The sequence below is a fragment of the Amblyomma maculatum genome, chromosome 7 (assembly GCF_055883805.1).
Source record: "Amblyomma maculatum isolate TAMU_Amacu chromosome 7, ASM5588380v1, whole genome shotgun sequence".
NCBI lineage: Eukaryota > Metazoa > Arthropoda > Arachnida > Ixodida > Ixodidae > Amblyomma > Amblyomma maculatum.
Genome location: NC_139350.1, coordinates 77,739,138 through 77,757,602, shown reverse-complemented (window position 1 = coordinate 77,757,602; position 18,465 = coordinate 77,739,138). Strand labels below are relative to the sequence as shown.

At 45.8% G+C, this 18,465-nt stretch overlaps 1 protein-coding gene across 1 annotated transcript in view; it reads right to left on the bottom strand.

The window, feature by feature from the left end:
• Nucleotides 1-17,646, bottom strand: part of LOC146183692 (uncharacterized) — a 30,463-nt gene extending 12,817 nt beyond the window's left edge. Inside the window, exons 1-3 of the mRNA XM_084608402.1 lie at nucleotides 17,362-17,646; nucleotides 12,289-12,489; nucleotides 9,334-9,653 (exon numbers count right to left, since the gene is read on the bottom strand). Of these exons, the coding sequence (XP_084464528.1) occupies nucleotides 9,334-9,653; nucleotides 12,289-12,489; nucleotides 17,362-17,646 (806 nt within the window). The remainder of the gene's footprint in view (nucleotides 1-9,333; nucleotides 9,654-12,288; nucleotides 12,490-17,361) is intronic.
• Between the last annotated feature and the right edge of the window lie 819 nt (nucleotides 17,647-18,465).

Sequence of the window (18,465 nt, the reverse complement as noted above, 5' to 3'; positions counted from 1 at the left end):
CCAGGCACTGCGTATACAAGGTGGCCAGTTTTTCTAGCACGATATCCCCCCCGTCCTTCAGCAAATCTGTAATTATCTGATCCTCTCCAGCTGATTTCCCCCTTTTCATAGTTTCTAGTGCTTTCTTGACCTCGTCCTTCGTCACTGGTGGAACGTCTGACTGTTTTTCCCTACCGCAAATCTCATTACGGGCGTGACTACTTTGGCTACTGTAGAGATCTGTATAGAACTCTTCGGCTACTTTGACTATCTTTTCCATATTAGTGATGACGTTGCCCGCCTTGTCCCTTATCGCATACATCTGGTTTTTGCCTATGCCCAATTTCTTCTTTACCGCTTTAAGGCTTCCCCCGTTCTTTACAGCATGCTCAATTTTCTCCATGTTATACTTCCTTATATCGGCCACCTTGCGCTTATTGATTAGCTTTGATATCTCGGCCAATTCGATGTGGTCTGTTGGATTGGAAGCTTTCATAATCTGGCGTTTCTTAATCAAATCTTTCGTCTCCTTAGACAGCTTGCCGATATCCTCTCTAACTATCCTACCGCCTACTTCTAACGCGCACTCAGTAATGATATCCCTGAAATTATTGTTCCTTGCCTCTAGGGTAATGTCACCATGCTCAGTTAGAGCTGAAAACCTATTCTGTAGCGAGATCCTGAACTCTTCTGCCCTCCCCCTCACCGCTAATTCATTGATGGGTTTCTTTCTTACTAATCTGTTGCGTTCCTTCTTCAGATTTAGGCTAATTCGGGACCTCACCATCCTGTGGTCACTGCATCGCACTTTCCCGATTACCTCTACATCTTGCATAATGGCGGGGGTTGAACACATTATGAAGTCGATTTCATTTTTAGTCTCTCCGTTAGGACTTTTCCACTTCCGTTAGGACTTTCTGCACCGTAATATTGCCCAATTCATTTCAGTCTTATAATGGGCCTTACCATCTTTCTTAGCCATTCATTTGGTGACATCTTGCTCTGTTGGGCCAAGGATAGAACGACAGAAAGGAGTTCATTACACGGCATGTGCTGTATTGGGACACGAATCTCGCCTCTTGTTTTTGGCTCAGCACCAAACCATTTGTACCCATCATACATATGTACCCTGTTCAGAGAGACAAGAAAATTAACAGTGCTGTCGGCATACCTTCATAATATCAGCACCCACAACATAACGATTAATCAGAACAAGACGTGGCACAGACAAGGCAGGCTTGCTATAATCTAGCTATAATTGCAAGAATTATACTTCATGAAGAATCAAGCCACCGAGTGGTGCCGATGCTTCTGTAGTCACAACAGAAAGCAGACAGTGGAGATCATTTCATTAATGCAAAATAGTTTCCAAAAAGGTCGCATCGCACCCAAGGCTGTTTCCAGGCACAGTACACACGAGCCACAATCAATATTTATGATGGACACGTTGCAGGGACAAGGCCGTGCATGCGTGGTCACTACAGGGAGGGGAACAAATGCGATTACCTGCACAGATCGAACTTTATTTCAGCATTCAGAAAGCAAGATATGTGTAGTGAGCTTTTCAATCGAGTCAAATGATTGTAGGCAATTTCAACCACGAAAAGAATTAAGTAACAATAAAAAAGAAAAATGAATCAATGAGAGCAAGAAATCTGCAGTAAATAATAGGTGCAGGTTATTGCCATTATGAAAAGCACTTTTTTGGCTGTTCATAAGACAAAGAGGGAAATGTGTATTGCAAAACAATATCTGTAGCCAAACTTCTTGCCACTGGTCAGCTGTTCACAGGATTTGACGTGACGTCTGAACTGCTTGTATTGAGATTACAAAAGCTTATGAGATGCTATTTTCTGCATATACTTTCGTTTTTAATTGTAATGCACTTGAAAGAACTGTGGTAGCAGCCCATTTCTTAGTAAACTCAGTCTGAAATTACCTGCTCCATGTTATACCTCTGCGACGCGAACACTTGTAATCCTCATTGAGGTTTTGCAGGAAGCATTGAAGGATCCGGTGCTGCATGGCCGTTTGAATGACCACTGAGAAGCTTCCTTCGTGTGCAATAGGTGACATCGAGGGTGGCGGTGCCCACTCTCAGATGTGCTTCAAAACTAAAGAGCGCTCAGAAACAGCTTCGATCCAAGCAGGCTCGGGCGCGATTGCACGAGTTGAATGCAGATCGAGTTTAATGAGGATCGAAAGTGTTCGTGTGACAGAGGTATTACATTCCTTCTACTAATTATTTCTGCTATGAATATTCCTAAATCTTTGCTCCTTGAGTCATACTTGAGAGTACCAGCATGCATCACTCTCATGAAATGTTAGTGCATGCAGCGTAAGGCATGCCAGATGTAAGCATTTGCCTTGGGCCATGTATTTGCTCCCCAACGTTCACACTATCCTCTGTGAGCCACATGATAAAGCTGAATACATGGAGCCCTATACACTTTCATGCAGGTGGTTTGCTACTGAAATTTTGCTTGCAGATACTCTTACTCTATTATTGTGGTTCACAGTGAGAGTTTTATTTTATAAGAATATCACCAGGACTGTCCTGGACAAAGTGCGGAAAACTTCTATCCTTCTATCCGTATACTGTTCCAATGGACAAACTGAATAACACATAAGATGGCATTTCATTGCAGATTGTGTCTGTAATTTTTGTGTACCATATAACACTGCCCAATCTATTACACTGGTCCTAAAAAATCTCACAGACCTTCTTAGCTTTCTCAGCCATTTCTATGGTAATCATTCCATTCACAGAACAAGAATGTGTGTTCTTTTTTTCCCGGCACTAAAACTTGGTTAAAAGCCCGCCGTGGTAATGTGCCCACAACTCATACTATATATAAAGAGGCCAAGAACACTAACAACAATGCCGTCCTCGCAAGGTTGTAATGAGAGCATTCGGAGCACAACGATTAATCCCAAGCAACCATCGTAAACGTAGTTCACGAAGCATCTAGGAGATTGGTGCCGACTTCCCGACGCTTCTCCGTACAGCCAAAATCGCTTCACGCACGTAAAACACAGCTTTCAGAAAGGTCACTTCACGCCACCGGCAGTTCAGAAGCACAGCACACACACGAAACACGATTATTGATATCAGTGATCGGCACGTAACACGAACATCGTATGCTCGCGATCGCTGCACGCAGACGAATGAATGCGACTAGCACAGCCTAAAATTCATATCAACATTAGAAAAACAACGCGTGGGCAGTGAAATTTTCACTCGTAACAGATATATTTGCAGGCGATTTCACCAACTTGGCAAAACAGCAGTCGTTCCGAACGTATCACTTTCGCTACACTCCCACTAATTGTCGCTGCTATAAAACTGTCTACACGCGCACAGGGGACTAATTTACTGCGGGGAGCTGCTTCTTGATACTGTCCGTAAAAATCCGGCCGCAATCACAAACGGCTCCAAATAAACACGTCGAGGCCCCACAACTGTGTAGAAGTATCGTACATCTTCCGCAGTTTTGTCGGCCACTAGTCAACTCGATGCAGGCCAACTCAACTGAAGAAACTGTCACTCGATGCTTGTGCACATGGCAAGGTGAACATCCAAGTCGCTTTGAATAATCGTAATAAACGAAGAATAGAGCAATAGCGACATGAAGAATATCTTTCATCGACAAGCACCGTCCACCTAGGCCTTGTTTCGTTATACGCTCGGAGGCGGCCATCTTTGCAGAAGTAGGAGGAGCTTGCAATGTGCCTCCGAGAACGCATGCGACCGATGTGTCCAAAGGTTGAAGTTGACCAATTCTATGCAGCAGCCGGGCGGAGGCAACCTGGCGGATGCGCCCTCGAGCGGATGGGTGCAGCGCCCAAACAGTGACGTACAGCAGCTTTTACCAGAACGGTGCCGGAAGCGAGCGCGGCGGACGGGCGCTCTGGCCGAGCGCACTCGCGCACTCCCTGGTCATCGCAAGGCCTATATTATTTCGCATCGGCGCTACAGCAGACGACGCTTGGGGATTGAGCAGCGCCGTAGTAAACGGGTTACTTATAAAACTACCTAGTGTATATAACTCTGTCTCAAACTGAATTGAAAATATAATTTTTACGACGCCAACTTAGCAGTAGCTAATGTATATTGCCGCGAAACCTTCGAAACTGTATTTTTTGTTTTTTAACTGTTTTAACTCTAATTCTGGATCATGTATCAGTTCTGTATTCTTTGTTTGTTAATGCTCGATGGCGCGAGTCGCACCTTTATCAGTTCTGTTGCAGCGCAAGACGCACCGAGATCTGTCTCGAAGATTCCGGCCACTCGTGTGTCTTTCTACTATGTTCCAGCTTGTGCTGGTAGCAGTTTACGACGTTATCTAGATTGTTCTGAGCGGCCTCTAAATTGAGCGTTGACGAGTGTGACGAGCACTCTTTTTTTGTTCGACGATCGACGAGCACGTTTGTTGCTATCGCCGCCGCCGAGTTCCTTAATTCTTTTGCGGGCCAACTCAGCCCAACAAGGAGTTTCTGCAGTGCGATCATCGACTGTTCCTCTGTGTCATCGACCTTGTCACCACCACGTGACATCTGGTGGAGGTGCTGTCCTTGAGCGTTCAAGCGAAGACCTCAGCCTTTTTCATTCGCCCTGGAAGACCAGCCTACAGGTCACCGAGCCAGCCACCGACTCCAAGGCCTACAACCTGAGAATGGTCTGCTGCCTGACCCCGGAATGCATCAACTTTGGAAATGGCCCAGTCAACTGCACCAGTCGTCTTCGTGGAGCCCAGGGAGCCCTCCATCTTCCAAGGATTGCCCAGTGAAGATGCGGATGACTGGATGGACCTTTTCAACCCTGTGGCAGAATTCAACGGCTGGAACGACGCCGTGAAACTCCGGCAAGTCTACTTTGTTCTTTAAGGACATGCCCGAGTTTGGTTCGAAAATCACGAGAAAGCTATGAAGGATTTGGAGATTTTCAGGGAAGCGTTTTTGACGGCCTTTGGAAGTTCTGTCCGAAAGGAAAGAGCTCAGGCCCTCCTCCAATCAAGAGTTCAACTCCCTAACGAGCCAGTACTGGCGTACGTTGAGGAGATGAAGCGCCTCTTTCGCCGCGCCGACCCTAACATGACAGAAGGTGAGAGAGTTAAATATTTAATGCGAGGCGTTAAAGAGTCGCTTTTTGCAGGTCTTGTGCGAAATCTCTCAAGAACTGTAGCGGAATTTGAAACTGAAGCGTCTACCATCGCGAAAACTTTGGACATCCGGATGCGCCACTACGAGCGACCACTTCAGCCGGACTACTCAAGCCCTCAAGCCACTACCCCTGCGCGTCTGCAAGCGGAGAGAACCTTCGGGATCACATCCTCGAGATTGTTCGAGAGGAGCTCCGCCGATTGCTGCCATTATTGCAACACGGCGATGATGGCACGGCGCCCCAGAAGTGCTCATCACGGACAGGGGAACGGCGTTTACGGCAGAGTTGACGCAAGCCATCCTGGAATACAGTCATGCAAGCCATCGACGAACAACTGCGTACCATCCCCAGACAAATGGCCTTACGGAGCACCTGCACAAAACGATAGCGGACATGATCGCCATGTACGTCGACGCTGAACATAAGACCTGAAACAGAGCGCCCCAATTCAAGCTTGTATACGGCAGGAAGCCCACGACGACGCTCGACGCAATGCTGCCGCACGTAACCAACGAGGACAACCTTCACGTCGCCGCCTACCTGCAGCGTGCAGAGGAAGCCCGATGACTCGCACGGCTGCGTATTAAAGACCAACAACGCACCGACAGCCGACAATACAACTGATGACGACGCCACGCAGAATACAAGCCAGGAGACAAAGTGTGGGTTTGGACACCAATTCGCCGTCGCGGACTAAGTGAAACGTTGTTGCATCGATACTTTGGACCATACAAAATCATTCGCCGCGTTGGACCACTGGAATATGAAGTCATTACCGACGGAACGTCAGCATCACAACGGTGACGCGCACGCCCAGAAATTGTACATGTGTACGATTGAAGCCATTTTACGCGCGTTAATAATCTGGTGTTTAAAATTTGCAGTGTTTATATTTAAATTGCTTTGTTTTGGAACATCGAGGCGATGTTTTTTTTAATGGAGGAGTTTATTTGTTGTATGTTAACAGCCGCCGGCATACGGCCTTATCACTCTGATTCTGGATCACGTATCAGTTCTGTATTCTTTGTTTGTTAATGCTCGATGTCGCGAGTCGCACCTTTATCAGTTCCGTTGTAGCGCAAGACGCACCGAGGTCTGTCTCGAAGATTCCGGCCACACGTGTGTCTTTCTACTATTTTCGAGCTTGTGCTGGTAGCAGTTTACGACGTTAACTAGATTGTTCTGAGCGGCCTTTAAATTGAGCGGCTTCGAGTGTGACGAGCATTATTTTTGGTTCGACGATCGACGAGCACGTTTGTTGCTATCGCCGCAGCCGAGGTGCTTAGTTCTTTTGCGGGTGCAAGTCAGCCCAACAACTGGAAAAAGAAACAACTGGCAGTCGACCCTGTTACGCGGCGTTGCGTCTAAACCTGTTCAACACGCCGCAAGAAAGAGCCCAGTGATATTCCGTGCGGTAACAGGCAGCATGGCTGAAAGGTCCGGCGTAGATCCCTTCCAGTTCCTGGGGACCTATCGGAAAGTCAGAGTTTCTTCAGTGCGATCCTCGACTCTTCCTTTGTGCCATCGACCTTGTCACCACCACGTGACAATATGAGAAGATCAGATGAACCACGACGCACCGCGGCCACTGCCGCTACGCAGCTGTGGAGAGAAACTTTTTTTCTTATATCACAGTTACCACTCCTACCAGCATCTCGGTACGGGACAGCGATCCTGAATAGGGGTTAATTTTTGACATTCCGTTATTCCTGGGCTCATTATTTAAGGTAACAACAAATTTGAGCACGCTTACTTGACTGTAGCACAAGGGATCCGCGGCCAACTTGCGGAAGGTGCGGCCGGCGCGGCATATGGAGGTAGTGCTGCCTTCGGATGATGCTTGAGCGTGCTGTTGCCGCGTTAGCAGCACGGCATTGCAGACATTCAGTTATAAATTACTATTGCAAATGCAGATTCGTTCTACTAATCATGCATTGTGTTTGCTGTACCTAATTGGTAATTGTAGACGTAGTCGAGAACGGCGGCGAGCTGTGTAACAAGTGAGCAGCGAATTGCGTTTTAAGTTCGGTGTCCTAGGTTAAGCTTAACGACGATGAAGCCAGACGTGCAACAACGGTATTAACCTAACTAGGTGCGGGAACAATGAGAGAACGGCACCGGGCGTCAGTTGCGCTGATTTAAATATAACGGTAATAACGCTGATACAATAGCGGCAGTTGCTTCACCCATGTCAACGAGTTCAGATACCTGGGTGTTATTTTTTCATGTCACTTAAAATGGAATGCTCACATTAATAATATTACTGAAAACCCGCTTCGTAAACTTGGCAATCTCTTACGAACCTTAAAAAGTGCCACGTAGGAATGTAAATTAACTGCTTACAAATCATTAATTCGGCCGATCCTAGAGTACGCTTCAACTGTTTGGAGCCCTCATCAGGTTCGCGACATTGACCTTTTAGAGTCAGTTCAAAATAAAGCTATTCGATTCATTTTCGCCCGGTAAGATCGCTACTTTTCACCGTCTTCACATGTGCACACTTTATTATTGCAAACGTTAGAACATAGGCGCACACGTGAATGCATCATCATGCTGCACAAGACCTTCACATGTCATCTGGCATCAGGGCACCCTTCCAATTGGTGCCCTCAAGCGTGCGTGCAACCCGACGGAACCACCCATTAAACATTTTTCCTTTCATACCTTGTATAGATAGCTTTAAATTTTCTTTGTTCTCACTAACTGTTGAAATGTGAAATTGATTGCACGGAAGAGTTCGCTGTTCTGTTGCCTAACAATTTGACCTGTTGATCTGTTTTGAATACTTCTATGTTATCTATTTTTATGTTACCGATGTTATTTGTTTCTACTATTGTATTTACCCACTCCTGCTATGTCTCCCCTCAAAGACAGCAGTATTTGTAAATAAATAAATAAATAAATAAATAAATAAATAAATAAATAAATAAATAAATAAATAAATAAATAAATAAATAAATAAATAAATAAATAAATAAATAAATAAATAAATTGAGATCCCAAGTGACCGCAATCGCTGCTAAAATTCGATGATCGTCCTCAGCCCGAAAATCATCAGGGAAAAACACAGCTGATTCCAAAGGCAACAATTTTTTTTTCATGACAGAGACCCACTGCGCTGAAAGATTATTATCCTCTAGGAAACTATAAAGCACCATGTCGCCTGGCAAACATGGCACCAGCAACAGATTGCGAGGATCCGTCGGTCACTAAAGCGCGTGATGGAGCGAAGCAAGCGTGCAAGACGCGCGGCCGGCCTAGCCAGCAGGCCTGCATCCAGCGATTGACGTCGCATCCGCCTGTTACCCACTTTAGGCGCCCCGCCCCCGCCGCTCACGGCAGCGAAAAGGGCGTGCTCGCGTTGTGTTTTCAACCAGCGATTTCGTCTTTTATTATCGACAGAATTCACAACAAAATTGACACATGCATGATGAAAAAGCCCCTTCTTTCCAACCACCGAAGTTTATGCATTTTGAAAAACGTTTTGGCTTCCACTTAATGCACTGCGTATTTGTCTTATTTGACTGCAACGCAATAAAGCTCCTCTATCTCTCCCTCTCTTCCTCAAATTCTCAAATATATAATAAATGCATCGCTTGGTGTGCATTTAATAATCTCACATTCACATTTTGGGACCAGTCTCGATAGTGAGCCCGCGAAGGAATGTCAAGCATTTTATGTACCCGGAGTACCATGGTAACCAAGGTTTTAAAGTGCACGCTGAGCCCCAGCCAAGTGAAACCAACTGAGGGCTGTTCAGAGACGAATGTCCTGGTGAGCAGTATTAATCTTCTTCCGTTAAAAGTAAAAAAGTATTTAGGTATGATTACCTAAATCCGTATTGCTTGGCTTGGGGAAGAAAGTGTGAATGCTCAGAACGTAGATCACCACGAGAAATTCTTAGTTACGTAGCTCGTTTATACGGATTACTACTTTCCATTTTATTATTTGCAAATTGTAAGCGAACGAAAAAAAGACTATAGACTAGACGAGGCGACAACGGCGCCCCTCCCCCTCCCTCCCCCTCCCCCCCGCTCCATTTGTTTCAGAGCATAAGAATATATCGTGTTGATGAAAAAAGCATTGGATACGTTTAGCTATAGGAGACGTGCCAGTGTGTGAGCGCGGTTGCTCGCCCGAAAGCATCGCGCAGCACGAAGCGTTCTGCCCATCGCTTCTCGAAAGCTCACCTGGGTTTCAGCTTCGAGGATCTCGACGACGGTGTCGTAGAACTCACTACCTGCCCCTTGGGACGACACCAAGAACTGTAGCAGGGGGTAGAGGAACACGCCACATGACTCCAGTTGCAGGGCAGACACACGGAGGTACCCGGAAAGCTCGTGGAGGTCCTTGAGTCCGCCAGTCTCTCAGCGGCGTCCGGGATGTCATCCCCATCGCTGCTCCTCCAGGGACGAAGATGACCAGTGCCACAAACGCCTCCACCCAATCTAGCGTGTCGACAGCGTCCAAAAAAGCGGCCAGGGGCCAGCAGCCAACCGAGAAGCCAAACCTGGAATGTAAAGAAGAAATAAAGTTTTGTGCCGTTTTTTACTGCGCTCCGATTATATATTACAAAAATACAATTTTCACATGTGTTGGAATCACGAAAATTACTGGACCGTTTCTTCGAGCTGCTTAGTGGCTGATCGCTCGTTCGCTGTTCAGAACCTCCCCAGGTTGGCCGTCGCACTTGAGGCTTGTTATCATGCCGGGCTGCTGGGATAACTGCCATTAGCGTGCTTCATCTCGCGTTCACCTTGATGGTATTGAGCGTGTTGCAGTCGTAGATACTGGCAATTTGGCGGAAAGAGGCTCGAAGAATTATCCTCCTGAATCAGAGACGTTTTGGGCTGGACATCTTTTCTCGAAGTGATCTGCCTCCATAGTTAGTCTCTGGATCGAGCGAATACCTCACTTATTCGCGTGTCTGTCTTGCTTTCCGGCCGGGCGCCCGCCTGTAGGTATAGCGGGTGTCCCAGCTATCTTGGGCCACGTAAATGAACTAAAATATCTCAAGTAGGCCACGGACACCATTTTGCATACAACAACCAGCAGACCTGCACAACAAAGGCCATATTTTAATAATTACTTAATTAGAGTAATTTATCTATATTACTAGATATCTTGAAACCATAAATATGCATTTCAGAGTTGTCAGCGTTGTCAGAGCACCTTCAGAAACCGCGCTCTATTATTTGCGATAAAGAAAGCATCACGTGTACGTCTTTTTTTTCGGACTTGAAAGCATTGCCCGTGAAACATAAATAAAATCACGTGACTAGAGCGTTCCCGCGACTCGACTGCGGTCCTCTCAGTAATGATTAGAGCGAACGAAATCAGCTGCAGCCGTGCCAATACGGCCCCGCTGCAGCGGCAGGCTGATGTTTGCAGGCAGCGCGGTGAGCTCGCTGCGCCTTGCACCGTCACGTGCGCCGACTACCTGGAGCGGATGAAGGACCCACCACAGACATATCGGCCTGCTGCTGCAACGGGGTAATAGAGCCAAGGCCGCAGTTAATATCGTTTACTCAGACCAGGACTGAGAACACCACAATTGTGGCGCGCGAATGCGTTAGCGACCTGATTTTTTTGATCCCGAAAAAAAGATTCAGGTGACGCTTTCTTTATTGGAAATAATGTAATCGGAATTTTTGAAGGTGAAGGCAAAAATAAAAACTCAAGATTGCAAAAAAAAAAATAACCAAAGCCGAAAATATGGCTAATATTTGTTATTCTTACCTAGCCGCCTAGCCCCCTCTTAGCTGTGTTGGAAGAAAAAAATCACACTTGCCTAAACTGATTGGTTAAAAAGACCACAGGAAAGTTGTGCCTCAAAGGGAGATATATATATATATATATATATATATATATATATATATATATATTTTAACGGGTATTCCGCCAAACGTCCAGGCAACGCCCTGAGCCTAGAAGACAGCTGAAGTCCGAGAGCGGTCCGAGCAACGGTCTGAGCGCGGTTCCAGGCAACCAACTTCGTCGTCTACGCCAACTAGCAACCACTTCATCGTCTACGTCAACTAGCCACTGACTATCTCCGCTTCGTCGTCAACTACAGTTTGTATCAATATATATAAATCAGAACCAATTGATCCATCGTATCTAGACAACTGTGTACAACCTGAATTCCCAGGTTTTTTTGAGCGTGTGTGGCACCTAGCAGCAATTTTGTCTTCCCAGAAGTGAAATTTTTTTGTGTTCAGTGTAACAGAACAATTTTATTTTCCCGATATAGGGAATGTAGCAGATAACATTTCTTGAAAGCGAGCGGGGTATCACGTTGTGCGCCATTTTTGTCTCGATCTTGTTGTTCCATCAGTTATGACACTCGGCGGGAAATTTTGCACATGCCTGTAAAAGAAATGACTGATATTTTGCCGCTGACAGCTAACAATAACCGTTTGTTATTAGAATCTTGTATTAGCTACGCAAGGAATTACTTTTTTCCACCGCAAGAGAAAGCTGCTCTCTGCAAGGGTTGGTATCGGGTGCACTAATGAGAGCTCTGAGGCGGCTTTAAGAAATTGTTTATCAGTTTTTGTAAATGCAGCTTTCTTTTATTGCGAAATGATATTATTACAGGGTGGCAAGCCGACGAGCACAAAGAGCAGATTGATTTTATATGACCACGCGATGATATTTAATGAATACCAGCGGGCCCGAGTGCTCCCTCCCGCACCACGGCCCGCTTCTTCCTCGTCCGTAACATTATCATTGCTCTGAGATGGATGAGGGCAGACTTGTTTTATCATTGCGCTTCTTCTGCTACATGATGATTGATATAGAAATTTATTTCGTGCTTTGCACGTGTACATTATTTCTAAATCACTTATTTCAGCACTATCGTCGTCTTTGTGCTGTCATCTCTTTGTGCACACGGTTTTTTTTTTTCACTCTGGATTTTCTCAAGCGATCTAACATGACGAGTAGCATTCTGGCATTCGCTGGCACACTGTCGGCGAGCGGTTTTAGTGCATTCAACACGCATGTACCTAATTTAGGGATTAGGACAAAAGAGTCGATTTATTTCAGTAGCCACCTCGTATTCAGGAGCAGCCGCTAAACGCGGCGTAAGTGAAAAAAAAAAAAAAAAAAGCGAAGATATATTGTTTTTTTTTTATACTTACGCGAAACGCGGAACCGAAAGAATCTTTCTGGGGGCGCCTCTCTAGTACGTGGCGTCGTCGCAGAAAGGCGTCGTGGCAGTTCTTCCGTGTTTCGCAAGTGTCCAAGCAAGGACAGCGGAGCTGCCTTTCATCCGTTCCAGGGGTTGTGTGCCCCGGGTAGGAGCGCGTGAAGATTGCCGAGCTGACGCAATAGCCGCCGTCCTGGAAAAGTGTGCAAGTTCTCTTGTTAGCGTTTTTAATTTTGTTTTGTTTATGAGTTTTGACGTCCCAAAGTGACTCAGGCTATGAGAGATGCCGTAGTAAAGGGTTCCAGAGATTTACACCATCTGCACTGAAATCGCAAAGCACACTGGCGCCTTACTTTTCGCCTCCCCGAAAAGCAGCCGCCGCGGCCCGGAGCAGATCCTGCATCCTTGGCACAGCAGTTGATCACCCTATACTCTGCACCACGGCGGGCTGTTACCAATTTTTGGCTCGTACTAACCGCTATGTATCAAAGATATAGGTTGGAAAAGTGTAGCGTCTTTTTTTTTTATTTCAAACGTTTTCACCATGCAGCTCAACTCTCGCTATATTCCTGGAACCTAAGGAACAGTCTAAAGTCCAGGCGAAGCTCCGGAAAGTCTGGCAGCACTGTAATGTTAGTTTGTTCATATTGTTGCGAAGAAGAAGATCGGCAGCGGCGCGAGAGAAGCCCTCGTGCTAGGCCAGCCATTACATCATCATTCACCCTGTGGCCATGCAGTGCCGTCTTCTTGCTTGTCGACACGTAACAATATGAGTCAAAATCGAAAGAAGATTGTCCTACTAAGAACAATAACTACATTGTACGGTGGAAAAGAAACGACGGTGATACACTTACTGTTAATGTTTGTTCTCAAGTACAATGGACGCGATAGGGAAAGGGTGATTGGTGACACTCTCAAAGGGAATGGCACAAGATTTCAAAGTTAATATGGGAAGCCATGTGTCGGACGGCAATACATGGTCAAATTACTTTTGAAAGTGAATTAAGTTACATTACAACCCATATTTTTTTAAATGAAAAAATGTACTTTTGTTACGTTATAATTGCCATTGCCAAAAAGTAATGACATTAAATTACAATCAATTTTAAAAAGGTATGCAAATATTTTAAAATACTTTTTAGTTTCCATCTTGAAACAATTAAGAAAACCTAGTGAACAAAACAAGCACACTCCATTCGCTTCCCGCCAAATTTCTTTCCAGATCACTATGCCCTCCATCGCTCATACAGCATGCGCTATTACAAATATAGGATAACGGCAAGAAAACAACAAAAATAGAAACATGGGTGAACTGTCGTCACTTTTATTGCGCTCAAGACAGAAACGAGCGGTGAACCCATGGGGTTCGTCCGTGCGGCTTCAAACGCGGGAGACAGCTATTGAAGCGCCCGAAGCAGCTGTAGGTCATTCATTGCTTCCGTGTCCCCAGGAACAGATCTCGACACCTTGCCCTCAGTGATGCTTACGCCATGGACCGTTTCGCCTTTTTCCCGCCTTTCACCCCACTTCTACGTCGCCCCCTGGCGACAAGTATAGCCAGGACCACTGTGTCCCACGCAGCTAACGCAACAGGAATGTCACTGTCCCTTTCAATTCAAGCGTGTTGCACGATCAATCTGCTAAGCTTCCTTTTAACGCTTGCATCGTGCTGCTTGAGAAGTGGCTGCGAGTGTCCATAGGATAGCCGCAGTAAGTGACCCGGCTACACAGGACACCGCAAGTCCCAGACGCACAGTCCTACTCAATTCTGTTTCCTTTTGCCCGATTCCTTACGCTGACCAAGGCTTGCCGCGCGTCGTTCCTGCTTTGGTGGTACACTAGGTGTTGTATCTTGTACGAGAAATGGCGCGATTTAATAAAAGTAAGTTAAGAATGATTTACGTTTGCAGCAAAATTGGTGCTTTAAGATTAATAACTACATTAATAAACTACCAAGCAGAAAATGCAATCGATTGCATTATAAATTACACGGAAATAGTAATTTAATCACTGTACTTAATTCAATTACTGTCATACCTTCAGATGGCAGCCAACAGGCCTGCTGGATCAGTTAAGCTGAAGCAGTTAATAGAGGCTTTACAAAAGTTAGCGCCATCTAGTGAAAGAAACAGAAACTGCGCGCGGCGGCCATGTTTTGCTCAGTCCGCCCGCGCCTCTCATCGAGTACGCTGTCAACGTGCGCCTTCGTAGAACCCGTGCATGCACCGAAAAGTGGATTGGAATGCTCACAAGCGATTGTTTCATTTTTGAACATCACAGCAGTCGCTGTTAGCTCCAAGCTCTATTCGGAATGATGCCAGTATGTTGTGGCGTGCCCTTCTGCAGCCAGCGCACCGTCGTAGACGCGCATGGAATCAAGGTATACGCGTGTATGCGACCGTTCGTTTGCAGTCTTAGTTGGCTTTACAAGGGTCACTTGCATCATGTAAAGCATTACTGCACGTCCCTCTGACTGGGAGCTAGTTCACAGAGCGTGCTATCACCTAAAACAGCAAGGTTGTTTTGAGTGCGATGGAGGACACGGGAGAAGAAGCAATGCATGTATAACGAACGCTATTGTGCAAATACGTTCTTTGAAACATTTTGTACGTAGGTTGCATTTACCATTGTGTATTGGATTTAAGACATGGGCATGATTACCGAAACTACTTTTCACAGTCGTACGAAATGGTAGTGCTTGGTGCAGAGAGCAATACGGTTGTCTAGTGCGCCCGAGGTGCGTGTTCCACGCTGCAAAAGCAAGCGGCTGCCAAACCCGCGGCGTCTAGAAAAGCAGGAAAAGATGACATCCCACTAGTGTGTTGTAGCATGCTCACGTGCAGCCCGTTTCGACCGGTCCACGTCCAAAGCGCGCAGCTCAGGTTTTATACCTGCCAGCGCGGCCGATAAAGTAACGAAGCGTGCGCTTTACTTTTGTGTTTTTTCGAGTCACCCGATGGTTCGCTAATTCACAGCTACTTGAAATTCACTAGAATTTTTAAATATCTCGATTTCTTGTTTATTGCCTCTGTCAGAAAGTAAACGTTTGAAGCCGTAATCTCATGAAAGCGCTGACATTGGAAGCTTCGAGGAACTCGGAGGAGGAGGAACTCGGCTGAAACGAAAAGAAATTTGAAAAGTCAACTCACATCACGGCGAAGTGTTTGTGCTTTGTGCAACTGGCTGTGTTCATAAAATAAGATTTATATTATATCATATCGTTATAGAAAAATTAGGGGGTCACTTAAGCTCCACCGTTAAAGGTATAACGCGATAGTGTCTCTCTCGCATACACAGACATGCGCGATGTTTTCTTTCTTCACGTGTTATATTTTAGCTCTTTTATTTATTTATTTTATTTACCAAATACTGCAGGCCCTAACTGGTCCCTAGCAGGAGGTGGGGGGGGGGGGCGAAAAGAACACGATGCAGTGAAATATGAATTCATCAAAAGTAACATACTACACACAAGTGTAGTATGTTATATGTTGTTATGTATGTTACGTTATATTTCATCATTTTTGTATTTATTTCTATTTTATTTGATGTTTTATATTTTTATACACGAATACGCATGCGTCAGCAACAATCGGCTTTCCATCCTAATTTGACACTTTTGAACACATTCTTCAATTATTTCAATTAATCAATTACACATTCTAAATTTTCTTCCTTGATTATCATCACCAAGCACTGGTTTTTCATTCTGACACCTTTAAACCCTTACTTTCCAATTTTCCTTTTTTTCGTTTCTTTATTTCATCAATTGGTCAATTACAAAGATTTTATTAACTCGTCATCACCTATCACACACCAATCAATCTTCAATCACTGGAAGCACAAATTACCATGACACTTTTTTTTTACGCATCCCCCGATTATTTCCGAAACTCGTGCCAACTACTGCGTCGACGGCATGGGAAGGAAAGTGCTAATCGCCAGTCCAATTTACGTCAAATTACGCATGATCCTTTTATCATAAAATAAAATGCATCCTCGCTCGTTTCACCAACCAAGTATCTTCCAGTGGGATGAGCGACGGTGATTGCGCAAACCAAGCAAACAAACTCGCGATGGTCTCTCATAGGCGTTTAAGTAAACAGCAAAGGCGCACAGACAAAAAAAAAAATCTACATTGCAGAACTCTGGATACTGTACCTGGATAGGGATGACGCTGCGGATTGCCGAGGGGCCCATGCAGGACTTGTAGAGCAATTTGTAACCGCGCTCGGCAGCGCGGCCGGTGGGCCCCGCCACGTCTCGGCTGTCAAAATACGCTTCTAGGCGTCGCTAACAGAAACCGCCAGGGACCGAAGAGAGGTCCAAGCACAGCACACTAGGTTAAAACGTGAAAAGCGCGAACAGAACGGCGAGCGCTGACGGACGTAGACGAAGCGAACGGATGGAGCGAACGAAATATGGCGGCCAGCCCGGGATCAGCGTGCCGCTCACGGTTGCCAGACGTACTTTTGTAAACCCTCTATTATGCTTCACCACACCCGACCAAAATAAAGCGCGTATACTTGTCGACGCACCTCAGTAATTCGTCCAGTTAGAATTGTTCAGTTTACTTGGTGCTTCTAACACCATGAATGATCAAGAATCGCATAACGTATTTGTATTGCATAAATGTTTTGCATAGGAGATCACTTGAAAGCGCTTTGCAGGTCTAGGGTCTGTTGCAAGTGGTAAACAGCCATGAATAATTGAGTTACTTCAGCTTCGGTTGTGCTTGTATTTTAAATCCATTAATTACCTTGTCTAGTCCAGACTCAAAAAGTAACACCGATAGAAGGGTATAATAAATTATGTTTTGATAGTATGAGCAGTGAGAATAATCAGTAATACGCCCTTTCCATTTCTTTTTTCATTTCCATGACTACTTATACAATGTTATGGTAGCATTCATGTATAATTCGCAGCGCTTCGTTGTGACAGCGAGATTCACGAATCGTCTCAAGAATTCACGAACGCAATACTCCGTTTACGTGACCAACTCAATGTATAAGGATATAAGTGGTACATTCTTTCCCCGTAGGTGCCCACAGGGACCCCACTTCCTTACCTGTGACCTGGCAACTCCAGCAGCATCCGTGTGACCCACGCCTTTCGCCTTCAAATCGATGCTTATTGTGGCTGTCTTAAATGGCGTGGCCCCAGCGGCGACAGCAGCGCGGATAGCGACAGCAGCGCGAATAGCAAGTTGTTTCTGGATGAAGTAGGGGCCGGCCACCGTAAGGACACCGCCAGAGTTATGCCGACGCAAGTACTGCGCTTGCGGCCCAAGTGCAATGAGGCTTTCGTTCCACTGGTTGTAAGCGAAGAGCTCAACTTCTTTTCCCTTCGGCATGCTTTATTTCACCGTTGTGTTGAGGTCTGCAAAAGAAGGTGCGGTGGGGAAGCGCTGCCACAGTTAGGCCTCGCTGCAGGAATGCGCAGAGATAAAGCGCTGTGGCCAATTACTTCACATAGCGGGTGATGAGGTGTCGATGCAGCGAACGATTCCACGAGATCGCTCCGCCCGGTAAATGCACTGCCGTCGGTGCTTCCTTGACGATCGGGGGCTCTCGGGTGACCTTGTTTCGGTTAGTTCAGCGGCTGAAGACGACGAAGTTGGCCTTCTTCGTGCCTGCGTATAGCCTTGCGGGTGACATGCAGCACAATGCGCTGCGCAAGCTGTAACTCCGCGGTTTGCACACAAGAAAAACTCACTGGTGGTAGCAGGTGAGTGGGAGTGCCTTCCCGTAGACGGCTAGGCGCAAGTGCTGAGCTGGGGAGCGGGGCAGCCACAATGGCGGATTGCACGTGTGCTCACTTCGCTTTCCTCATTCCTGTACTCGAGCCAGTATCAAAGGCCGCATATCTTATATGCGCAGTCACTTTTATCTCCATTGTTGTCTTTCATAGGTCAGTTCTCGTCTATCTCAGTTTAATATGGTCTATGATGACATTTATCTCAACCATGCCAATTGTTTACCAGTGTCGACCTTTAATTCCATTTTGGATGACCATTTGCAAAATTTTCAGTTATATGTTCTAATTGCCACTGATACCCCACAGCGTGAGGAAAAAGCGGGAGTTTGGATTTTTTTTTGCTCTAATTGATTGGGCATTTTCACTCCGCCTGTCTGGTTATATCCCCTTTTTTATTGTGCAACTTTTAGCTATT